The following is a 25,336-nucleotide window of genomic DNA, read 5'->3' as shown; positions in this document are numbered from 1 at the left end:
CATCTATTTCCAGAGAAGTGCCTTTTATTAGTTAACTTGCCTAAAGCAGCAGGAGAAGGGTGCTGCTCTGTGAGCTGCTTGCATGGCGCTGCCCAGCGTCTGTCTCACTCGCATCGGGCATCCAAGCAGCTGTCAGATGAGTAAAAGGGGAAAATAAACAAAATATGCTCTCAAACTAAAACTGAAACAGTAAACACTTTCTTAGCGGTTCAGAAAATGTTGTCCATTTTAAGATGAACAACTTTACAACTTTTCAATGGGAAATTTCAAAATTTGAAAACTTTCTACAGTGTGGTCTGTTTAAGACAATATGAATGAAAATGGAACCGTCTTGACAAAATGCCTTTGAAGAGTCAGTGTGCTACATCGCAGCAAAACTGATCCACGGGTGGGCCGAGTTGTTTTTAATGCAGATAGACATAGACTTTCGCAATCGGTGCTTTGTGCATTTTGTGCCAACAAAGCTACAAATGATCAGATAAAACATGTTAGATTCTCTGAGTCGCAGCTATTCATGAAAGTATTTTAAAAAGGGAAAAGAAAAGGTCTCCTTTTGTAATATGTCATTTTGTTACGAGAAAATATACCAGGCTTTCACTGATATGGTGCCGATCTTCAGTGTTGAAGGTGTTTTGAGACCATATTAATAAATATCAAATATCATATTCTGGGTCAAAATAATCTGAACATTAATTTTAAAGTCCATATCACTCAGCCCAGCCCTAATTTCCTTTAATGGAGTCCGTGAGGCTCACTTTGAGAAGGTATTTTATTTCAGAGTCCTGATGACTATTCTAGAGAGGCCTTCATGCACACTCGTGGTCATTCAGTTGAAGGTTCTGTTCCACTTGTGTTGTGTTGGTCTATAAGGGCCTTTCTGTTGGCGAGTCCTCCATGATAGCACCGATCCAGATGTGGTGACTTTAGGTTCTGGGTGTAGAGTATCCTGTCTTCACTCCTTGTAGGCTGTGCTAATAATATGTTCGACTTGCACACTGGTAAACTTGTATGTGGCCTGATGATCTTTCTGTTTGTTTTCACGTCACAGCTGATGGAGCTGAAGAAGTTGCAGGATCAGCATTTGCGTTTTGGTCAAGAAGCAGGAGAGATGAATCGCTTGCAAGAGGAGATTAAACGACTCCGGGAAGAAGAGAAGGACAGTCAGGCGTTACTGCAACAATTGGACACACTCAGGTATCTACATAAAAAGCACTTGTGGACATTGCCGTAGTGGTGTGATGTGCATAACCATGGCATGTTTGTGGTGTGACCGGCAGGACAGAGAAGGAGACATTGCAGATGCAGTCCCAGCAAGCTCAGCAACAATACCTGGATGCCCTCTCTGGCAAAGAACAGCAGCTGACAGAACTGAAGAAACTTCTACAAGAGGCAAGGTCATCAGGCAGTCAAGAGGTGAGCCTAGAATGTACAATGTGCAGCACACTAGGACTCTTAAGCTAACAAGAAGCTTTTGCCAAGAGGCTATGTTCTGATATTCCAGTGCTTGATTCACATTTGAGCCCAGAAGGGGTCATCATAGTCTTCTTTCTCCAGCAGGTTGTGCCAGGGTCAGACAGTGTACCTGCTGAGAGCCAGCACTTTCAGATTCAGCTTGATGACTGTCTGAAGCAGCTGCACCAGAAAGAGATGAGGGTTGAGCAGCTAAACAGCAAGGTGAGTCAATATGCCCCTGTAAGATGAATAGGACACTGGTGACATCTTAATCCACAAACTCCTATTTTCTATGCCATATTAATGCAGCTTTCCCAGATGTATGAGGAGAAAGCCTCCCTTGTTGCCCAGGTACGGGGAAGCAGCCAAGGTTTGCGGGACGCCCAGTTGAGACTAAGTGAGATGCAGAGCCGGTGTACTGCTCTCCAGAGCCAGCTGCAAGAACTGCAGGATGAGAAGGTAATGAAAGTGGACATATCTGAATGGAAGGCAGTTGTGGCATAGGATACCCCCTCTCAGTGATGGCATTTAGTCAGAAATATTCCATAGTGAGGCATCTGCTTGTTTTTAGGGATCCTCAGAAGTTGACACTGCACCAGGGGCACCTCAGGAGAAAGGCACTATGGAGACTGACAGGACCTTCAATGATCTCAAGGAGCTGCAGCAGAGGTAGGTATGGGTAACATGACAGGGTTTAGTTTGGAGTTTGTTACATCATGTCTTACTACTCCTGCTTGAACGTGAATGTAGGCTAAGAGCTGCTGAAGAACAGGAGGGCCTTTTTCGCCTGGATCTACAGCAGCTTGAAGAGAAGCTCGCAGAAGAGCAGGACAGGCGACTAGCATTAGAGGAGGTGCTGGCTGCAGCTGACGAGCAGAGGACGCAGTGAGTGGACATTCTTTCCCAGGATTGTGTTAAACTAAACTTTCATGCCTCAACAATTATTCCAAATAATTGTCGTCGTGTTCTTCTCTCCATGCATTCATATACATGTATGTTGGGCAATCAACAGCTTCTGACTATATACTTCTTGTGTCTCTGCATTCAGCCTCCAAGAGACTGGCTGGACCTCAACATCGGACACAAATCTCCATGAACGTACACTACTTATTGAGTCAGGGGATGTCTCAGTCTCCAGGGTGCGTATTTCCTCAAGGGCTTTGGCATCCATTTGCATATACCAGGAGGGTTACTTATATTTCATCTTTCTTCCTTTTCTTTGGTACAGACCCGCAGCTCAGGTCCAAGGGTGAAGCGTCTCCTGCGTTCACTGCTCTGCTCCCGCCATCGCACACCTCTGCTTGCATCTGTGTACCTGGTGACTGTCCACGTTCTGCTGCTGCTCTGTTTCACTGGTCACCTTTGAGAGAGACAGAACTGTTGGAGGCATCAAGGAATTGAGGCCAGATCACCTGTTCCAACTCCTCCATGCACATGCACTTTAAGAAGTGACCTGTAGAAGCTGGTACACTGTGACAATTGTGAGGGTGGGGTGGGGTGGGGTGGGAGACTCAAAAAATGGGCACTTGAGACTGGCTGCATAACTGTGCCCTATGCTCTCTTCCCTCATGACACTACATTCCGCTAGCCTGTTGACTGCTTGTCCAGGTCTCATTAACTTAAGCGTGTTTTCATTGGTGGTGTTCCAAGCCAAACTCAAGACCGAAGTAGTACCAAAATGTTCCTCATTGAATTACTAAAGGAGGCCACTTGATGCAGTAATTTGGCAAGCCCCCCTCCTCCTCTTCCTCTGACAATGCTATCCCTAGCCCTGCCTCAGTCGCTCTTTGCATTCCTTAATAATGCCAGAACTGTGGTAGGCCTCTGTGCAAATCCATTGAGGTGTGCTCCTATGCTGACCAGTGCCTTCCTCCTAAGGACAAGTGAACAGAATAATTGATTCAAGGAGGGTCTTAGTGCTAAGGTGAGATTTAATATGGACTCTGTTGTATTTTTTTTTAACTGTTCATCTTCTGTAACCATCAACATTTAGTTCCTGATTTTCTAATAAACTTTTGGGCTAATGTACACAAGTATTTGTTGTTTCTTCTATGACTTGGTCGATATGTCCACTACTGGATGATCCTCTGTAGCAACTATTATTAAGTGATCAGCAGAATGACTATGACTGCCCTTATTTCTGACCGAGAGATTACACTTTCGGCGCCGCTTGTATACTATTTAAACTCGCCACATCCAGCGCCTTTCTGAAAGACTTTCTTTTGTTAAAGCGACTCGATCAGTTTCCCGTTCATCGAGAACGCGCAAAACGCACGCCTTCAGTTGCGCGTACCCGCTAGTGTCAATTGCGGTAGTACCTTGGAGCTCCAGTACTGCACTTCTGAAGAGTTTGTGGAGTGGACCTGACCGAATCAGAGCGCAACCAGCCGCAGTGGTAAGTTAAGCTGGCTAAATCTTCTGGACTGCAAAAAGTAAAGTTCCCGGTTTGGACCATGAATAAAAATAAGAGATAAAAAGCTCTAATGTGGCGAAGGCTTAGTCCGGACGAAATCAGGAAGTTGTTGAAAACTCTTGAGTGACAGAACCCGGTACTCATTTTGAAATCTCAGGGCATCCGCCTGTGCGAAAACCGATAGCAGGGTGCCTGGGGGCTATTGGATTTTGGGGGGCTGATTACCTGTTTGTTCGGTCACTTTCAAATGTCCACATACGCCGCTTAGAGCCACATCGAGGTGAGAACTGCAAAGGAAGGAGGGGTGGGGGGTTCCTCGGGTCGAGGGGGAAGCAGAATGGACGGCCCGGCCAGGAGTGGATTTCACTCCACTGTTAGAAGTCTCTGGCCGTTAGTGCAAGCACCTGCCGGTCAAGCCGAGAATTTTCATGCACGCGCCACCGCGGCGGTCCGTTAGTGCGCGCATCTGCGCTCGGGCGTAGCGTATTTAATCGTCATGTTCAGGAGGACTGCGTTCGGCGCGGTCACTTCCATTTTAATCAAACGGGGGCCGTGCGATTTAAAGTTGAAAAAAGCAATAAAATAGTAATTATTTAAGCAAAACTGGAAACAAGATGTGAAGCTGATGCAGACGAAATAATAATGTCAGGCGTTCCGTTCTCATCCCTTCCGAAAAGGCCTTGTGGCTTTGTAGTTTCTCCAGGCAAAAGTTCATAAATGACATGTACGCGTATCTGTGAAAAAAGGCCTTGACCAACCACGAAATCCATTGGGGAAAGTGGATGCCGATGATTCTTAGGCACGTCAAGATGTGTAAGCCGAGCAGAAGACTGAACGCACTTGTCCCTCTGTGACAAGTGCAAATTGTAGTCCTGAGGCCAAAGTTGCAAACCCTTGTCTGTATTCATTTGGCTGTAATTTTTTTTTTATCTATTTCCTACAATGTTTTACTTGACATTTGGCAGGGCTATATAAACGACTGGGCTTTATAGGTGGGCAGCACGGTGGCGCAGTGCTTAGCGTTGCTGTCTCATATCTCTAGAATCCTAACTTCCCGCGTTTTCCTTCCCTGATGTTTATTGAGATTTATCACTGTCGGTTGCTTTTGGAGTTGGCTTCCCCAATGAACCTGAATTGGTTGATAATGGCAAGATGAATTTTGTTATAACACCATTTCCACATTTGCGCACTCTTATTTGCACTTTACACAAAAAGGAGCTGTCTATACTTGACTGGCTGGCTGTGCATGTTGTTTGTGTTAGTGATGGTGCTGTACAGGACACACAGACTAGACATGTTATATACACTTTTCAGAAGCACTATATAAAATAAGACTGGCTGTTAATGTTCACAGCTTTCTTGTAGTTCCGTTTTATTAGTCTAGCATTGTGAAACGCTAGGTTAATAAATATTAATTCAGCACTGACGGTGTGTCACAAATCTGAAAGAAGGCAAAACCACACGGGTCTTGCAGGCCTACTGTTTACATCCCACCTATTATTCTCAGCACTTCTGTTACTCTTTTGCACTCCTTGTCCATCCACATCCACACACAAGAGCAGTGCAGCATGCAGCTTCCTCCTTGTCAATCTTAGAAACAGGAAACGTTACAAACATTTTGTGTGTGTGTCTTCCGCTTACCATCTGCCTGTAAGTGATGAGGGTGAAACCCAAAATAGCGTGATGAGGCCAGCTCTCTGCTGCGGTCACAGTGGTAGTCATCCCCATGTCTCTTTCTCTCTCTACAGATGTGGAAGTCAGTGGTGGGTCACAATGTAAACGTCAAGGTGGAGGCAGGAGGTGATGACTGGGACACTGACCCTGACTTTGTAGTAAGTGGCTGCCCATCTGGCCTTGGCTGTTTCAGCAAAATAAAACAATTCTGGTCAACCTCAGCAGGAGATGTCCTGTTCATTTTGTAAAAGCAGAAACCATCTGGGTTCAGGGTCCTGGCTGTAAATGAGGGGGTGTTGAATGTGTTGATTTCCACTTTTGGCACCCTGAGAACTGTATTAGCGGCAAGGAGGATTCAGGTCCTTCCTATGGCCCTCCTGCTTCTATCACTAGCTTGCCAATACTTTTGTCCACTGCCCCCCCCCATATTAGAACAAATGTAAAATAAAATAAAAAAAAAAAAATGGGTGGGATTTTTTTATTCTTCCCTTTGTTTGAGGATCAAGGGTATTTTCTATCATCTCAGAAATGTAGCCAAAATCAAGCCCTTCTGATCTGCCAACAATCTGGAGACTGTTATCCAGGCCTCCATTATTGTCCAGATTGTCCATTATTTGTATCCTGGAGTCCTTCAGGCTTCCTTATCTTATCTTTGGCTGCTTCAGAATGCAGCTGCCAGGCTGTTAAGAGGTTCCTGCAAGAGGAAACATATCCCTCCTCATAGGGCCTCTCTTCATTGGCTGCCCATCGGGTTCAGGATAAAGTTATTTTTGTTTATGAGGCACATAATAATTTGATCTCTTCCTCCAATATTCTACCTGCAGGGCACTGAGATCGTCTTCCCAGATTCTCTTTATAAGCGCCACATTCTCGCTTCGTAAGGAAAGGTGATTGAGCTTTTTCAGTCGTTGCTCCCGCAGTCGAGTCACTCCAATCCCGTTTAATGACGCATCTTTCTTTCTCAGCCTTTTGGAGACCCTGAGTAAAATGGCTTGGAAGCCGTTATATTTTTTAAGCTTTGGGGTTTAGAGACCAGTATATATAATATATTCAGTATATTTTTGTCAAAGTTTTACTTTGTACAGCACTTTTGAATTTGCTTTATAAATAAATAAACGTGACTTGATGGGGACTTCCAATGCTCATCAGAAGTACCTGGTTAGCCAACGTCCCCTTCTTTTTGCAGAATGATATTTCTGAACAGGAGCAGCGCTGGGGAGCAAAGACCATTGATGGGTCTGGACGTGCTGAACACTTCAGGTAAGAGAGACCCCTCTGTTAAAAACTCAGACTCTTGCTACACAGCGTTCATCATGTCATACCACCCTAACTGTAACACCAGGAGCCTTATGGCAGCAAAGCAAGTGTCACAAGTGAACCCAGCATTCCAAGTTCAATGAGCTTTGGTCCGATTGATCCCAGACACAGAATAGTAAGGACAGGAAGCTGGGATTGAACTTGTGAGGTGTCAGGGAAAAAAACTCAAACTTGAGTATGAACCATGGATTTTGCCAATACGGAGGGAACAGACTGCAGATTGCCCCCCAGACCATCATGGTGCCCATGGGGGGTCAGATAGTCTACTCTATGCATCATGAGGGCACAATTCCAGGTCTGTCACCAGGACAATTGAACAAAAGTGCTAAGTTCTGCTCAAGGCCTTTTGAGAATGGTGCTGATGTTGCTGCTTCTGAAGCTCTTGACTCTGTACTGGATATGGAGAGTTCTGTATCAAATGCTGTTGGTCTTCTGTCTTTTCTCAGTGTCCATCAGTTACGGGAGAGTGTCTCCAAGGAGCACGAGTCTCTGAAGAAGAAGGAGCTGGACGAGGGGCCAAAAGCTTCTTATGGTTATGGGGGAAAGTTTGGAGTGGAGAAGGATCGTGTGGACAAGGTACTATAGTACTTGTGGGGTTTGTATAGAATGTAGTCCATCTTACTGCTAACTCATAATATTTGCCTCTCCAGTTCTGTGCCCTTTCCTCAACCCCTACATTGTGACAATACACCAGACTCAACCAGGTTTGTACTTGCAGGTCGCTGTGGACCACAGCTATGTTGCAGAGGTTCAAAAACACTCCTCACAGACTGATGCAGCCCAAGGCTTTGGGGGGAAGTTTGGCGTGCAGAAAGATCGGCTAGACAAGGTAAGGAGAGAATTAACATGTCCTGTTGCAAAAGAATGAGCTGGCATCGCATTTACTAGAAGTAAGTGCAGACCCCTTAAAAGTGCCATCCCTAGCCAAAGTGAGGCCCTAAGTGGAACCTGCTTGGGGGGCCCTCCATCCCACCCTTTCCAGAATCCATTACATTAGTATTTGTTATAACAGTCTAAATTTGAACAATACATATATAAATAAATTAATAACTGTGGTGGGCTGGCACCCTGCCTGGGGTTTGCTCCTGCCTTGTGCCCTGTGTTGGCTGGGATTGGCTCCAGCAGACTCCCACGACCCTGTGTTGGGATGTAGTGGGTTAGATAATGTAGGGATGGATAAATAAATAAAGAATCACACATTAAAAATTTAACTTTAATTTTTAACATCAAATACAAATAGTTTTTTTTTTATTAAAACAATCAATAGTTGATAGGGAATGTTTAGGGGTCTCTTTGTGGCACATCACAACAGCACACATCTACATCTTCTGGAGGCAATGGTATCATCTATTAGGCCATCCATGAGAGCTTTTGTGCAAGGCCTGAGTAGACGCCGATGACAGCCGAGCTGCTTATACGTTTTTGTGCTATAGATGAGCTCGACTGTCTTGATGAGCTCAAGTTTTGAAAAACTGGTAACTGAATGGATTGCTGCAGTCCAGAGGGAAACCCATAGATTTGGACTTCAATAGTATTTGATGGCAATGGAAACCGATTGATTTGTTTCCTTTATAAATGAGAGCATAATTAGTAGTTTTAGTAATAATATTAATAATAATAATAATAATGATGTTTATGATGGTCCAGAGTATAAATGAAGGCCTAATTCGTAGTAATTAATAATAATGATGATGATGATTATTATGGTCCAGGGTATAAATGAAGGCCTAATTAGTAATAATAATAATAATGATGATTATGATGGTCCAGGGTATAAATGAAGGCCTAATTAGTAGTAATAATAATAATAATAATGATGATGATGATGGTCCAGAGTATCACTTGTGACATGTGATGCAACAACAAAAACATTTTCATTATTACTACTCCCAATGCTACTATTACTAATAATAATTAAAAATACCACTGTTGCTATTACTAATAAAATAATAATGTAAAATACTACTACTAATAATAATAAATACTAGTACTATTAATAATAATGTATAAAATACTACTACTAACTACTACTAGATTTGGACTTCAATAGTATTTGATGGCAATACAAACCGATTGATTTGTTTCCTTTATAAATGAGAGCCTAATTAGTAGTAATTAATAATAATAATATTAGATTGAAGACGTAAGTGCCAGCTTAAGTGAAAAATGAAAGGAAACGTATTAAGTAATTGCAACACAAAAACTAACTTAATCAGTTTCAACGTGAAAAGATTCAGATGAAAGAAGAGAAGCAGTGGGCCACTAGGGTGGAGAAAAGAAGAGCTGCTCAAGAAGCAGCAAGTGCATCAACCTCTGAGCAAACAAATGCTAAACGTACAGAGAAAGAGAATGAAAACTATGAATGTTCAAGTCAAGTGTATTCACTGCACGTTATCGTGCAGTGTGACGTTACTGGTTTTCAGATATTGTGTGATGGGCACAGGGGAGCTGGTCATGTGGCGGCTTGTTTTGTGTCTCATTATTGTTTGGCTGCTCATTAAGGAAAAAGAAACAACTAAGGGCCCTGAATCAAGTTAATTAAAATTAAGGCAAAAGAAGTAAATTAGCAGCAAAAACTGGTCACTAATGAAGAAGATGGTTAGAATGAAAACCTGCAGCCACTGTGGTGCTCTAGGACCAGAGTTTGACACCCATGATTTAGTGGCTCAAATCCCACTTCTGACTCTTATCTGCTTTTATAAAGACTGAACAAACATTCATGTGGCAATTTCAATTTTCAATTCACCTGTCTTCACCTCTCCTGTCCTCTCCCACAGTCAGCAGTTGGCTTTGAGTATAAGGCTGAAACTGAGCAGCATTCATCTCAGAAAGGTAAGAGGCACAGAACCTGTGACATCCCCAATGTTAGAGATAAGAATGCAGAAGATGAGTGCAGGAGTTTAACTCTTCATCTCTTCTCACTTTCCCTCTCTCAATCTCTCTGTCTCTACTTCAGATTATTCACGGGGCTTTGGAGGAAAGTTTGGGGTGGAACGGGAGAAAGTGGATAAGTCTGCAGTGGGCTACGAGTACAAAGGAGAGACCCAGAAACACGAATCCCAGAAAGGTGAGCTCCCCTTCTGTCCTGGCATAATAATCACTTCCTGCTGTTAGCTCCCAGAGATGGGCAGCACTTACTGTTAGTCTCGCTTTCCAAATCGGAAAGCTACACTCATGAGACAGCAGCACTAACCACTGTGCTACCTTAATTTGTTAATTTCATAAGAACTCATTCCAGAACTTTTTCACTGCAATTGACTTCTATTTTAGTATTTGACCTTTTACAACAGGGAACATTCTGCTGAAATGCCTCAAAAGCCTGTCTGCCTGTTGGATGTTCATGGCAGCCATTGATTAACATGATAAAAAGAATAACGGAGGAAGAGATTGAGAGAGTGTTTGCCCGCAAATGTTCAGGATATTTTCATCTTTATTAGCTGTACACAGAGTCCTGAAGAGCACAGTCAGTGACCATGTTCACTTTTTTTTTTTTTTTAACAAGATTTACATTTTTTCTGTCATGTTAGCATGCCGAAGGATCACAGGACTCAAGCTTAGCATAGGCTGACATAAGCTGGCATTCCTTCTCACTCCTTATTGATCCTGGCATTCTGTCTGAAAGTTGAATAGGGCAGCATTCACCTTGGCTACCCTGGTGATAAATGGTATTCTAGCTGATGAAGGTGTTGCATTTTGCTACTCTGTGGCTGTTGGCACTCTGGCTGCCAATGAGTATGTTTTGTTTAAGGAAGGCCGGTGATCGTGGCATTCCATTTGATGTGAAAATTTTGGCAGATGAAGATTTGGGAAACAAGGGACAGCTTTCTATGTCAAAAACTAGCGAAGTCTTAAGAAAACTGTAATGGATAGTGTACATGCAGAAAAGCTGTGAGCTACTCTCACATTTGTCAAAGAAAGATCAGGCACAGCTAAGCAGCCTGATACACCACTGGATGATGTACAGTACAGTAGGTCTTAGTTTAGCTGAGCTACAGAACTCACTGCTTCTTCTTCCCAATGTCCTAAGTTCATGTGACAGCCATGTAATCTAATAAATGATAAACACTCAGGGGGGAGTATGATTTTGACCTGGTGGTGTTTTGTTTCTACCATTTAGGTAGGTCATTTGGGCAATGTTATGCTGTTGGTGACATTGTGTGTGCCATAAGTTGATGCTGCTGGACTTATGAAGGCTACTGAATCCTGGCATTCTGTAAAGCTATAGCTAGCTGTTGCTGGCATATTGCTGGACATCATCTGGTAATGGTAGTGTTTATTTGGAGAAGGCAGGAGATGCTGGCTTTTTTGCTTATATAGGCTTATGATCTTAACATCCTAGCTGGCATCCTGTTTGACAAAAGCTGATTATTTCTTTCTGGTTTGCTGCTTTTGTGACAATGTCCTGTTCTAAAGAAAATCTGATAATACTGGCATTCATAATGTATTCCATCTGCCTACTATGTTAAGTCAGTATTCTGATTGAAACATCTAGTACTGACAACATTCTAAGTGGCATAATATTGGGATGCTGGCATGTTTGATGTTCACACAAAGTACATTTATAATAACAAATTAATGTATGTAAATAAGGTGTATTCTTTTTAAATTTTAGTTAGCATAGTCTTCCTCGTGTTTACAAGCACCCTGTCCCCCTCAGCCACTGGGTTTTCCAAAGCAGCTACATTCACATTATTGCTTTGTTTTTCACAGATTACTCAAAGGGTTTTGGTGGCAAGTTTGGAGTAGAGAGGGAGAAGGTGGACAAGTCGGCTGTGGGTTATGAGTACAAGGCAGAGACGGAAATACATGAATCCCAGAAAGGTTAGCTGGCCTTCTTGGAGAAATTTCTATTGCTCAGTTTTGAAGCTCCCAATGACTACCTTCTGTTGTCCATACTTTACTCATGATGCCTTCTTTGCTTTTGTGTCACTCCCCTTGATATCTTCTCTCAGTATCTGTATTACCACTTTCACAATGTCCCATTGGTTATGGCAACCTCACTGATATACATCCTTCCTGCATTGCTTTCTGTGCCTTTCAGATTACTCCAGAGGCTTTGGGGGTAAATTTGGGGTGCAGAAGGATCGTCAGGACAAGGCAGCACATGGATGGGACCACAAGGAGGAAGTAAAGCTGCACGAGTCACAGACAGGTTAGTGGCACTGGATTGGTCTCTACATAGTGATTGTGGTGACCCTCTTGTTGATAGAACCCTATGACTGTACACACCTTTTGTCTTTATCTTCTGCAGATCATGCCAAGGGTTTCGGGGGGCGCTATGGTGTGCAGCAGGACAGAATGGATAAAGTAAGTCCTACCAGATATCAGATCTCCATCTCTACAAGCAGATGACAATAATGAAGTTGAACAGTTCATATACAAAAGTGTTAGTTTTAAAAAGTTTTGTTGATGGAGCCGAGTTTAGTAATCTTAAAAAAGTAGAATGAATGAATGAACCCTTTCTTATCTCTAGGAGAGCCACACAACAATGGGTGACGTTTTTATCCATATTCTATATTTCTGAGATCAAGGTGCTTGAAATGTGATTGATTCAATGTACAGTGCATCCGGAAAGTATTCACAGCGCATCACTTTTTCCACATTTTGTTATGTTACAGCCTTATTCCAAAATGGATTAAATTCACTTTTTTCCCTCAGAATTTTACACACAACACCCCATAATGACAATGTGAAAAAAGTTTACTTGAGGTTTTTGCAAATTTATTAAAAATAAAAAAACTGAGAAATCACATGTACATAAGTATTCATAGCCTTTGCTCAATACTTCGTCGATGCACCTTTGGCAGCAATTACAGCCTCAAGTCTTTTTGAATATGATGCCACAAGCTTGGCACACCTATCCTTGGCCAGTTTTGCCCATTCTTCTTTGCAGCACCTCTCAAGCTCCATCAGGTTGGATGGGAAGTGTCGGTGCACAGCCATTTTAAGATCTCTCCAGAGATGTTCAATCGGATTCAAGTCTGGGCTCTGGCTGGGCCACTCAAGGACATTCACAGAGTTGTCCTGAAGCCACTCCTTTGATATCTTGGCTGTGTGCTTAGGGTCGTTGTCTTGCTGAAAAATGAACCGTCGCCCCAGTCTGAGGTCAAGAGCGCTCTGGAGCAGGTTTTCATCCAGGATGTCTCTGTGCATTGCTGCAGTCATCTTTCCCTTTATCCCGACTAGTCTCCCAGTTCCTGCTGCTGAAATACATCCCCACAGCATGATGCTGCCACCACCATGCTTCATTGTAGGGATGGTATTGGCCTGGTGATGAGCGGTCCCTGGTTTCCTCCAAACGTAACGCCTGGCATTCACACTAAAGAGTTCAATCTTTGTCTCATCAGACCAGAGAATTTTGTTTCTCATGGTCTGAGAGTCCTTCAGGTGCCTTTTGGCAAACTCCAGGCAGGCTGCCATGTGCCTTTTACTAAGGAGTGGCTTCCGTCTGGCCACTCTACCATACAGGCCTGATTGGTGGACTGCTGCAGAGATGGTTGTCCTTCTGGAAGGTTCTCCTCTCTCCACAGAGGACCTCTAGAGCTCTGACAGAGTGACCATCGGGTTCTTGGTCACCTCCCTGACTAAGGCCCTTCTCCCCCGATTACTCAGTTTAGATGGCCAGCCAGCTCTAGGAAGAGTCCTGGTGGTTTCAAACTTCTTCCACTTACGGATGATGGAGGCCACTGTGCTCATTGGGACATTCAAAGCAGCAGAAGTTTTTCTGTAACCTTCCCCAGATTTGTGCCTCGAGACAATTCCTTTGACTTCATGCTTGGTTTGTGCTCTGACATTAACTGTCAACTGTGGGACCTTATATAGACAGGTGTGTGCCTTTCCAAATCATGTCCAATCAACTGCATTTACCACAGGTGGACTCCAATTAAGCTGCAGAAACATCTCAAGGATGATCAGGGGAAACAGGATGCACCTGAGCTCAATTTGGAGCTTCATGGCAAAGGCTGTGAATACTTATGTACATGTGCTTTCTCAATTTTTTTTATTTTTAATAAATTTGCAAAAATCTCAAGTAAACTTTTTTCACGTTGTTATTATGGGGTGTTGTGTGTAGAATTCTGAGGAAAAAAATTAATTTAATCCATTTTGGAATAAGGCTGTAACATAACAAAATGTAGAAAAAGTAATGTGCTGTGAATACTTTCCAGATACACTGTAGGTAGAATTGCATTTTCTGGTATCGTTCAAATCTAGATTTGTTTATAATTAGTGTGGAGTTTGCTTCCATCTTGTGGACAATTTGGTCACTACAGTAGACTTCATTTGGTTCGTTTTTTCCCCCCATCTACAATTACTGTATGTTACACCTGGGTTTCCACAAAAAGGCACTAAGATCTAACCATCAATGTAACCTGCATTCTGATCTCATCACTATTTTTAACATGGGTTTGAGATAGAGGGGAACTAAAGCAAATTGATGATTTTCCATCACAACAAAGGATCCTGAGGAAAGATGAGTGTGGACAATTTGGCTTCTTATTCGCAGTCTCAGTTCCCCAAAATATCCAACAGAGTCCAGCTGCAATCAGGACAGTTTTAGATTTTGGTCAGATTCAGCGACCTGAGACATTCTGAGGCCCGTAAGAAGACGCCCCTGTTTAGCTGCCTCTCTTTTGACCCCCATCCCCTTGTGTTAGCGGTAAACCTCCACTTTTGTGCGAAATATATTATTATAGAAATAGTAGCAAACAGAAGTGTGTGCAAAAAGTTATTATATGTTTAAAAAAAAGCTTCACCAGCTGTCGTGCTAATGTAATAAACGCACTTGCCGCGACGTTGCGAACCATCCCCAGTGGGTACGCTCGGCTAACATAGAAGATCTTAGCTGGGCGACTCAAACAACAACTTTATACCTCTTTGTGCCTCTAAGGCTGAGTGCGTCATTCCTCTGGAGCATATTTAATAGAAATGTTTAAATTGTGCACACCAGTAATAATAGAGTACTAATGATATGACACAGAGGACCACAAACACAGTACTCTAAAGAGCACCTAAACGTCCGGCGTGTAGAATTGCATTGTTTGACTGTTTACACAAATTATATGATTTATTCGATTCAGTGTCTATAAGAATATGTAGTGTTAAAATCGTTGCAAAGTGCACCATATAATTTATTATTCTTCGTCTTCTTCCTTAGCATTTCGCATTTTAGTGTAGATCTTTAGCCACACAGCCACTACACCGTTGAGTGCAGCATATAACTAACGTATTAAAAAGTTCAGTTTAATGAATGTGGCATAGCAAACGTAGATATAAAACGTATACTATAAATTACAAAATGTAAAGATTTTTTGTTCAATTTGTTTCAAATATGACACCAAAATAACGGCTTCTAATGCAGAACTGAGAGACTTCGATAGTTTAGAAGTTTAATAAATGCTGAATCCACATTTGAGTGCAGGAACTAAAGGGAATTGAAATCGTCATGATGGATGGATAGATAGATTGATACTTTATTAATCCCAAGGGGAAATTCACATGATGGGCGTGTAATACAGACGTCAATTCACCACCGACAGGGGAGCGGCTCCAGAAGGGGCGTCAATTTATGGACCTCATAACGTCTGAGGTGCTCGGACCTGTCCGAGGCCTAAAACTGTCCTGAGTGCAGCAAAATATGGAGACTTTTTCAGGCTTGGCTAGACATTACCTTAATAGAGTTTGACAATTTGCAGCAAACCTACATCCCTCCATTGCTATATTCACAATACAATTCTTTTTATGGAAGATTAGGGTGCTTCGCCCCCTGCTCGCTTCGCTCGCCAACCCCTGTGTTTGGTTAATTGGATATAGAATTAAATTTTTTTTTTCTTGTTTCAATTTCATTATTTGCACTTTTACTTTAAAGCTTCATTAAAAACAATATTTTTTGGAGACACATTGTGACAATGCAACTTATAACTGCCCGTGAGTGAATATTGTTTGTTTCTCTAATACATAATCCGACTTTTTCTAATGTTTGTCTCTGTGATTTATTGATTGTCATAGCAAAAGCTATTCTCACAGTAAACTGTAAACATTTTAATACGAATGGAATATCACGATCGCCTTTGGTGTGTAATATTATTCACAGAATATATACATTGCCTTTCTTTTTGCCTGTTAAAATTTGCATCGCTTCTCTGTGATCATAAATATACACCTGACTGAATTGTGTATTCTTTGAAATTCAACTTGTCGTTGCTTTAACTGTTGCGGGACCACAGATTCTCATAGCGTATGGTCTATTATTGTGTAAATCCATGTTTTGTGCATAAGAATGATACGAATGCGAAAAGACTCTACTCTTTGCCTGCTCTTTTTTCAGTTACACCTGGTTCTGATGGTTAATCACATTTTGTTTTGTGGTAATGCGATCTTTTCTATCTTTTTTTGATATTGTAGCGACTGACATGATAAAGTGTCACAAAAGTTTTACTTGAACAATCGCTGACTTCATAACCCCAAACACAACTTTCTAGCACCCTCTCCATTCCCTCATCCCTCGCGTCTTGTCCCCCCTTACCGCATCAATCAATACCCCACTATCAGTCTTCTGTGCTGTACTCCGCCCTCCCTCAATCGGACTGAACAGTCACTTGAAACCAAAAGGCCTCAACCTAGCTGGGACGCTACAATACTTTAGAATTTTACTGGTTTCATAATATCTTATCTTCCTTTTTTTCTCTCCAATGCCTTTGGGTGTCTATTCTCCGTATTGTCCTTATATGCTTTATATGTGTTGAGAGCACAGGATCTGTGTGCACTACCTGTTTTTACATGACTGACTGTTTTTTAATGGATGTGCTGTTGTATGATATCTGTTGTAAGTAGGGTATGTCTTGCAAGGATCTCATGGTCCATCTCCGCGAGACGGCCCTGGGACAGTCTCTTGGCACCAAGTCTCATGTTTCGGTCCCCGCGAGTTTTTTGTCTTGCGGGTCTTTTAAATGTCTTTTGAGAACTTCCGAGAAAATCACGTATCGTCGCCTTGCTTTTGCATTCCAGGATTTCTTTTTATAATAGAGAGACAAGAAGAAACTACTGGTTTCATGGTTGTCAGAACTGAAAGTACAAGGTACAGAGGAATATCTGTTTGTGCTCACCCTATAATAGACTGGCATGCCATCCAGGGATTGTTCCTGCTTTATGCCCAATGCTTCCTGGGACAGAATTCAGCTTCCCTGCAACTCTGCTCGGCATAAGCAGGTTAGGAAAATAGATAGATGAAAAAACGGACTTATTTAGTGACAGAATAAAACAGTCTGCTATCAACCCAATTTTAAGTATGCTTATAAGAGATTGTACTAAGTGGAACTAGAATATCCTAAATATTAAATGTCTGAAATATAAAGTAACTCATTACATCACTGCTTAGTAATCTTGATCTCAGTACAGTGATCGTGGGTAAAGCACAATAAATCTAATTTCAATTTGTTTACCTCATATTGGTAAACATTTTTCAACTATTCTCAGTTTAACAGCTCCACAAAGCTTTTCTTGGTACATTCTCTTTAATCCTGCACAATGAAACTCTGCTCTGTGAAACTATTTTAATTTCAGGGAGTGTTCTGCACACCTACTGACTACTATTTCTAGTTGAAAGAAGATTCTTTTTATTGAGCGTAGTACCTCTCTTCCAGCCCAAAGTATTGAATCTGAACAGATACGAAACCAGCAAAAAGCCACATCTTTCTTTCTTTCTTCTCCTCCAGTACTGACTCCAGCTACCCTAGCTAAAATAGACTACTTTTCTACCCAGCAATTCTTTTGGCTTGTCAAGGATAAAGCCAAGAAGAACTTCCAGATCAGACAGAACCTCCATATGACAAGAAAGACTCCTCCTAGCAATTCCCATGTTAGCCAGTGATCCAAAATGTATCACTCCTAGCGTGCAAATGGGAACTCCACCAGAAGGATACTGCCACCTAGCATACTAGGGGAAAACGTAGCTCTGTTGGGCAGACTTCTACTGTCCTTCAGTTGTATTGGCCTCCCAACTGCGTAATGAAATACCATCTTTCCCAGCAGGCATACCAGTCAAACCACTATATCATTAACAGCAGATAAAATTAAGCATCATTTTCATTACATTGGCTCAGTTATTTTCATGGTGGCACAGTGGTTAGTTGTGCTGCTTCATGGATTCAGTATCCTGGGATGAATCCTTCACCTAATTGTTGTCTGTCTGGAGTTTTCATGCTCTTCTTGTATCTGGTAGAGTAATTTTCTGGATATTCTAATTTTCCCACATTCCGAAAAAATATGCATGTTCGATTGAATAGCAAGTCCAAATTGGTCCAGCTTAAATGTGAATATGTACGTAAATGAGCTCTGTGATGGAGGGGCTGCTTGTTCCGAGTTGGTTTTTGCATTGTATCCAGGTCAACTAGTATAGGCTTTGGCCCACCAGAACTCTGAACTGAATTATGCTGATTTGGGAATGTTACATTAATGTTACATAATTAAGTTAAGCTACATTATTTACAGTTGAAGTCAGAAGTTTACATACACTTAGGGTGAATTCTTTAAAACTCACTTTATTCTAACAAACTATAAATTTGGCATATCATTTAAGACATTTGCTTTGCGCAGAGTATTTCACTTTTTATTGGCTATATCACAATGTCAGTGGGTCACAAGTTTACATACACTTTGTTAAAAGTTGGTAGCATTGCCAAATTGTTTAACTTGAGCCAAACGTTTTGGGTCGCCTTCCACAAACTTTTTACAATAAGCTGAAATTTTGGCCCATTCTTCCAGACAGAACTGGGGTAACTGAGACAGCTTTGTAGGCCTCCTTGCTTGTACATGCTTTTTTAATTCTGCCTATAAACTTTCAATCAGACTGAGGTCAAGGCTTTGCCATAGCCACTCCAATACCTTGACCTTGTTGTCCTTAAGCCATTTTGCCACAACTTTGGAGGTATTGCTTGGGTCATTGTCCATTTGGAAGACCCATTTGCGCCTGAGCTGCAACTTCCTTGCTGAGCTCTTGAGATGTCGCTGCAGTATATCTACATAATTTTCTTTCCTCATGATTCCATCTGTTTTGTGAAATGCACCAGTCCCTCCTGCAGCAAAGCAACCCCACAACATGATGCTCCCACCCCCATGTTTAATGGTTGAGTTCATGGTTTAAGTTCATCTTAGTAAAATGTCCATAACTTACCTCACCGTTAGCTCTGTTGAGTGACACTTAGTATGGAGAAGTTCTCAATCAGTTCAACACAGGCCATTAATTACTTGTGGCCCAATGTCTCCAAAACAATATCAAAATGCAAGTTTAAACTTAAGCATAAGCACTATAGACCTGTACTCCATATATTGCGCTATATAATCCAGAACTCATTTAACTGGTAGTTCACTCAGCTTTTAAGTGTATTTTTTAATACTAAACATGATGATTGTATAACTAATTTGTACATCTATGATATCCACTTACATCATGCCTCTTTTTCCTTTCTGCTGTAAGAGCAAAACCTCACATCTATTTAACATTGAGCATCACTAGTGACATACCAGTACTTTTACACTTCCAAGTCTTCCAAAGGGTTATCTGTATTGATTTGTGTAAACAGCATACATAACAAACTTGTTTGCTACATTCTAATCTAAATCTAGCATATAAATTTAAGGAAAAAACAGATTCTTCCACCTGCTGGATCTGTTGACTTCGTTTTCCATAAATGCCACATTCGTTTCTTACTGGATATTTAACCTCCTTCCTTCTTTTTTGTCTTCAGACTGCTGTTGGATTCAAAGACATAGAAAACCCTTCATCATCCTATGAAAAAACAAAGCCTGTGGAGGCATGTAAGTACTTGAAACTGTGTAAATTAATGAAATCACAGATAAACTGGTTATTGCTAGAGGCCTAGGTGCCTTTGTTAATGGCTTCATAACAATATGTTCTGGTTTTATTTTTGTTTCATTTTGCCTACTATTTTCTTCTTTTTTCCCTATTTTTAAATACTATCTCCCTGAAGACCTTTTACGGTAAACTAATAAAACTTGCTGGTACAAGTGAGCTGAAATTCAAGGCAACATTTTACATCACTATAGTTCAACTACACTAATCTTTTAGTAACTGCTTACACATTCTAATTCTCTCTACATACCCGATAGTGTTCTTCCAATACCATTAAAAAGAAAAACTAAAAGACAATATTATATATATATTTTTTTTTTAAAAAGTGTATATATAGTCAAGGTAAACATGATAGTTTGTCTTACATAATTAATTTACAATGCTGGGCCAACAGGAGACCTAAAGGTAGCATCTTCAGAAATTAAACTTCTAGACCTGGTGTACTGGATTAAAATGAAATCGAACAGAAACTACCCCATTCTCAAATAAACTCCCACCCCATCTCTTCCCCAACACATGCACAACCTTCCCCAGTGGGCTTGTTGGAGAACATTGTTATAACATTTTCTTTCTGTACTAGATATCTGTATTTTAAATTGCATCAAGTTAAGTGTTAAATTTCAAAATCCTCATAGCTGCCACACATTAGTGTACCGGGCAATTGTTCATTTACGGTAAACACTAGATTCTCTGGCTATTATCCAGTCAGCTGTGGTCATTGTGCCAATGTTATTGATTCTAACCTGGCAGCAAGAAGTGGAGCTGGAAACCTTAAGGCACAGTTTGAAAACATGGCAAAGAAATCTGCAGAAGAGGATCGCAAAAGAGCAGAGGAAGAGAGAGCAAGAAGACAAGCAAGAGAGAAGAAGGAGAAAGAGGAAGCCAGTCGTTTCCAGCAGGTAATAAGAAAAAGAGCTAACAGGATTGCACCAAGTCTTGACTTATTGGTTAGGCGGCCTTTTCAATGAGGGAGGACAGGGACAGTACAGCTTTTCCAGACAGAGAATAAGGCTGACCAAGATGGAATTTACTCTGGCAAGAAATCTATCCTATACTGCACTAAGATTGGAATGATTTGGATTAGGGAGGGAAGGTGCTGACAGATAGATATGGAGGAAGTACTAACCTTGTACTTAATGGGTTAACTGTATTTTATACCAAATAAAGAGGAAGTACTGAATGGATACATTTTTCTTCTCACTAGCATATAAGAACTTCTGACTAGGGAAGTGCGGAAGCTGACTGAGTTATGAAAAAGTATTCCTCTGGCAAAGGGGACACTTAACTAGAAAGGTTAAGTTTAAATTGAAAGTATGACATTTGTATGATTTAGATTTTATCACCATTTTTCACTTCTTCAGTCATCAAGCATTAGTATCACCCCAAGTCATGTTACTTATCCCTCATCATATTTCATTTTCAGTTTATGTTTTTTTAACAAAACTGATCACAGTTAACTAATAGATAAGATTGTTGTGACTATGGGGATATATGGTGGGATATATGTAAATAGCCAGTCAAAGTTAAAGAATCGGTCTGTTAAAATATCAAATAAATATAATGACAAGTCACAATAAATAAATGCTTAGTCAAAAGAGATAAGTCAAAAAGTGAGAAGTGACACATAAGAACCAAAAGGTGGCATACAGTATAATGTAACAAGGTATAATACTTTGATAAAAAATGACAAGGTCCTTAAATGGACACTATCCACTTGGAGCATTGACTGGTTAATGGACAGTACTGATTGGAAGATGTTATAGCTGTAATAGTCAATTATTTTTCACCTTTGTTGCTTTAACTCTCCAGAAAGCTGATGAAGATAATACTGAAAAGCAGCCTGCACCTCCTCCACGTGCCACAGCTCCTCCTCCATTTGAGACAACTCCTCCTCCTCGTGTCACACCTCCTCCTCCTCATGCCACACCTCCTCCTCGTGCCACACCTCCCCCTGCTCGTGCTGCACCTCCTCCTGTACCTCCTGCAAGAACACCACAGGTGGACCCAGATATGCCAATCAGAGGCCGTCCTCTACCCCAGCCTGAAGAGGAATATGAACCAGAACCTTCCTATATGGCTGCAGCACAGGAGGTAAATTTACTGTAGTGCAGAAGGTATTCATTCAGTAGCTGCAAATGCAGGGTCATCAACAGTAAGCTATCCATACTGTGGGTATAATGTCTTTCTAAAAATATTGCATGGCTCCTCTAACATGAATGAACAAAGTCCAGGCTCCAGTTTGTAATTTTGTGTCTGTATTTAGTAAGCACAGTCTTCACCTCAAAAAAGTTAGAAGTACTCTTTATCATTTTCACTCTTTTCAATATACTTTTCACAACTTGCTTATTTTTACTAGGAGCCTGTGTATGAAGATGATGATGAGCCTCCAGCTCTGCCACCACGCACAGATGTTCTACTGAAACCCAGCACCTCTGAAGAGAACCCTTATGAAGACCTTGGGAGCAGTTCCAGGGTGATTCCTCAGGGCACAGAAGACTATGAGGAATTTGGAATGCCACCACAGTTTGATGGAGAAAGTAAGATGGTGCTTGTGCAAGTAAAAAGTGTTATCATAGTACAGCATGATATGGCTTTGGGTCAAATCCAATGCAAGTTGCAAACCACTACATTCTGACTGTTATCTGTACGACAATTCCTCGGTATGTACCCATGACATTTTCAATGTCAATCTCACACCATGTAAATCTGTTCCAAAAGACTAGTCTGGAAACAATTATTATTATGTAGTATTCCTAAAGATTACAGATTAGTCCTACAAAAACATATTCTACATAACAATTTATTGGCAAATCCATGCTCTCAATCCTGAATGATATATTATTCTCTACAGAATAACATATACATGTCGACAGCCACTTCCACACTCAGTGAGGTACTTTGAGTTGAACAGTATTTTTACATATATGCTCCAAGTGACATCTGCTCAACTCATTGCACAGTCCTAAAATGTAATTTCTATGCTCTATCTTCTTTATTTTCCTATTGTTTTAAGAAGCATTTTATGCTGTCACTGTCCATAGTTTCACAATACATATTAAGTCTTTATACCTCTCTATTTGCATATCATTAAGATCTAGAAGACCTTGTACCTGAGCTCCTAATGACACAGAATATCTCAAACAGCTTGACTAGCCTTACCTGTCAATGATGTCTGTTGCCTTACAGGTGCTGAAAATGACTATGAGGATGTGCATGGAAGCTTAACAGCAGTTGCACTGTATGACTACCAGGGAGGTATGTGGAAGCAAATTGCTGCCTATTCAGTAAAAAAAAAACAAGTCTGCTAGTCATGAAGTGGCACACCTTGTCTTTAGATCCCACTGTGAAAGAGCCAATAAATTATGGATGGTTGGTTTCAGGAGCAGGAATAATGATCATGAAACTGAAGCTGATAATGTTTTAAAAGTGTTGATAATGCAAGAATAGTTAGGGTTTCTTTAACCAACTGAAGAACTTGGTTAAGTAAGTGTAATGTTTGGCCCCAAATTCCTTATTGTATTGCACTAACAGAGTTTGGGCAGGAGTAGTGCACAGTGGTTTCCAAAGTAGATTTTGTATGCAATCTGTAAACATGCTTCTGGCAACTGTCTGGTGCCATCATTAAATCAGAACGCCTCCCCTTGACTGTCTTCAGAGCACAAAGTAAATGCAACTTTTAGCCACTAGACTAAAATACTGCTGGCTTTCTGACCCCTGCACTCAATGTCATGTCATGTGACAAATCCTAATAAACCCAGGAAGGCTGCTTTTATTATAGAATCCTCTAGACCCAGGAGACAACTTCTAATGAGGTCCAAGAAGATCAGCACTGACTCTACTATTAAGGAAGCTATGGCATGTCCAGTAATACAGCTTCTTTCAGTGAAGTCTATACAGCTAGTGAAAGTGCTCTTCTCTATAAGACTACCACATGTCTTGTCCAGCTTATTGTATCCAGTGAATCTGTTGTATCATTGATAATGATCAAACAAACAAGTCTGGCGGGCCCAACAAATATTTTGCAACAGAATGAAACTTCTATACCTAGAAGCTGCTGGCATTCCCATTTACATCATCCCTCCCAGAAGAGCTGTCATGTCTAGTTCTGTTTTATGACAAACTTATTTTATAAAACATTGTATATCCTTGGCATACCATTCATCACTTTTATTCTTGTTTATTCACAGAGGGTAATGATGAGATCTCCTTCAATCCAGGTGATATTATATATGAAATAGAGATGGCTGATGAGTCCTGGTGGAAAGGGAAGTGCCATGGTCTAGTGGGGCTTTTTCCTGCCTCATATGTGGAATTAAAATAAAGATGCTACATGCAACTGTTGTTATCTGTTTCTGTTGGCCTTTTCTACTCAGGCCATCCCATGTCTATTGCCGCAGATTTAAGGTTGCTAGCTGAAAGCCTTGTGCCTCAGTGGATTTAATTCCTGAGCTGCTTCATGTGGTGCCAATGTAATGAAACCATGGTACTAGTGAGATATACATCTAAAAATTCTAAGACCGAAATATAAATTGCAAATACGCTGAAAAATATATGGTAATCCACACTTCAGTGCACTGGCAGAATCAATTAACTTTTTCACAAGGCTATGCCTCTCAATTGTATGAATAAAAAGTTTGGTTTAATCCTTTGTCATTGCTATCTTCCTTTTTTCAATTGAGTTCCACTTTCTCTTTTAAATGTAGGATGTCATCTGAAAGACTGTTATGTCAATGCACTACATGAGAAATTTACAAAGCAAGAGCTCTTTTTGGTGTCAACATTTTTTTTAGTAACAATCACCGATGCAAGATGTCCACTGGCCTTAATGACCCTACACTGAGTTAAGATGATTAAAGAATGGCATGAGATTAATTTTACTATTGCATGTAACTTCGTTTACAGTTGTGGGATTATACTGTATGTAACATGCCATTCAATCTCTGACCATGCGAGGGCAGCAAAACACATTATTACCACAAATTATTGGAAAGGATTAGAAGGAAAGAATTAGAAGGAAATCGTCAATTTCTGTCACAATTGAAAAGGAGGGTTGGGGACCCAAAGAACTTGACAGATGTCTCTGTACATGACACGGTCTGTGATATTACATTTGTCTGTAAACAAAATATTTACTTTAGCATTTGGAGTCACCCAGAATGTGTGCACTTTCAATAACACATTGGTCCCATCTTAGGCAATGAACACTTCAAAATTATTGGTTCATGATGTGTGAACAACTCTGGTCAATGGAGAGATCTCTGAACAATTACAAAATCTGCATCTAAAAACTAATCTTACTGATAAATTGCACAAATTGACCTTTGAGAGGTAATACATTAACACCCCAAACAATAAACTGAAGTCTTTCTCTTCTTCAATAAACTTTTGAACTTGACAAAGAAAAAAAAAATAATACTATGACTATTAGAAGACATATGTTCAGATCTGATTGATACTATGAGCATAAAACCTTACACCTAAGAGCAAAGCAGTGTGAAATATGACAATACATCTAAGGAATCTTTTGCAGGGTGGTATGTTATACAGGGAAACCCTGAGCAAAGTGTACTCAACCTTCAAGCAAGAGTGAATGAGGAAGGTTGGTTTAGGCT

General features: G+C 40.9%; 2 protein-coding genes across 4 annotated transcripts in view; both read left to right on the top strand.

Moving 5' to 3' along the window:
• The window catches only part of golgb1 (golgin B1), a 40,604-nt gene extending 37,119 nt beyond the window's left edge, over positions 1 to 3,485 (top strand). For 2 of the 3 annotated variants that reach the window (XM_039769857.1, XM_039769859.1), the window contains 8 exons: positions 1,049 to 1,194; positions 1,278 to 1,413; positions 1,555 to 1,674; positions 1,762 to 1,911; positions 2,024 to 2,121; positions 2,203 to 2,337; positions 2,501 to 2,591; positions 2,681 to 3,485. In XM_039769857.1, coding sequence (XP_039625791.1) covers positions 1,049 to 1,194; positions 1,278 to 1,413; positions 1,555 to 1,674; positions 1,762 to 1,911; positions 2,024 to 2,121; positions 2,203 to 2,337; positions 2,501 to 2,591; positions 2,681 to 2,818 — 1,014 coding nt within the window. In that variant the 3' untranslated portion in view covers positions 2,819 to 3,485. The remainder of the gene's footprint in view (positions 1 to 1,048; positions 1,195 to 1,277; positions 1,414 to 1,554; positions 1,675 to 1,761; positions 1,912 to 2,023; positions 2,122 to 2,202; positions 2,338 to 2,500; positions 2,592 to 2,680) is intronic. The other variant, XM_039769858.1, reaches the window with a different exon arrangement.
• A 264-nt stretch (positions 3,486 to 3,749) lies between these two features.
• Positions 3,750 to 24,372, top strand: hcls1 (hematopoietic cell-specific Lyn substrate 1). The gene is made up of 16 exons (XM_039769856.1): positions 3,750 to 3,847; positions 5,614 to 5,697; positions 6,726 to 6,799; positions 7,303 to 7,432; positions 7,575 to 7,685; positions 9,634 to 9,688; positions 9,813 to 9,923; positions 11,567 to 11,677; positions 11,898 to 12,008; positions 12,108 to 12,163; positions 19,600 to 19,669; positions 20,475 to 20,623; positions 21,534 to 21,815; positions 22,081 to 22,261; positions 22,911 to 22,979; positions 23,912 to 24,372. Exons 2-16 carry the CDS (start codon positions 5,614 to 5,616, stop codon positions 24,043 to 24,045), a joined length of 1,728 nt encoding a protein of 575 aa, XP_039625790.1. The 5' UTR covers positions 3,750 to 3,847; the 3' UTR covers positions 24,046 to 24,372.
• Positions 24,373 to 25,336: the final 964 nt, after the last annotated feature.

The sequence above is a fragment of the Polypterus senegalus genome, chromosome 11, assembly GCF_016835505.1.
Source record: "Polypterus senegalus isolate Bchr_013 chromosome 11, ASM1683550v1, whole genome shotgun sequence".
In the NCBI taxonomy this organism is placed as follows: domain Eukaryota; kingdom Metazoa; phylum Chordata; class Cladistia; order Polypteriformes; family Polypteridae; genus Polypterus; species Polypterus senegalus.
The sequence above is the reverse complement of the archived record's forward strand: the minus strand, read 5'-3'. Positions and strand labels throughout refer to the sequence as shown.

Coding starts and splice junctions, on each gene's coding strand:
- hcls1 (XM_039769856.1), top strand. CDS start 5,614: ATGTGGAAGTCAGTGGTGGGTCACAATGTAAACGTCAAGGTGGAGGCA. Junction 12,164..19,599: donor AGCAGGACAGAATGGATAAA/GTAAGTCCTACC, acceptor TTTTGTCTTCAG/ACTGCTGTTGGATTCAAAGA. Junction 21,816..22,080: donor ATATGGCTGCAGCACAGGAG/GTAAATTTACTG, acceptor TATTTTTACTAG/GAGCCTGTGTATGAAGATGA.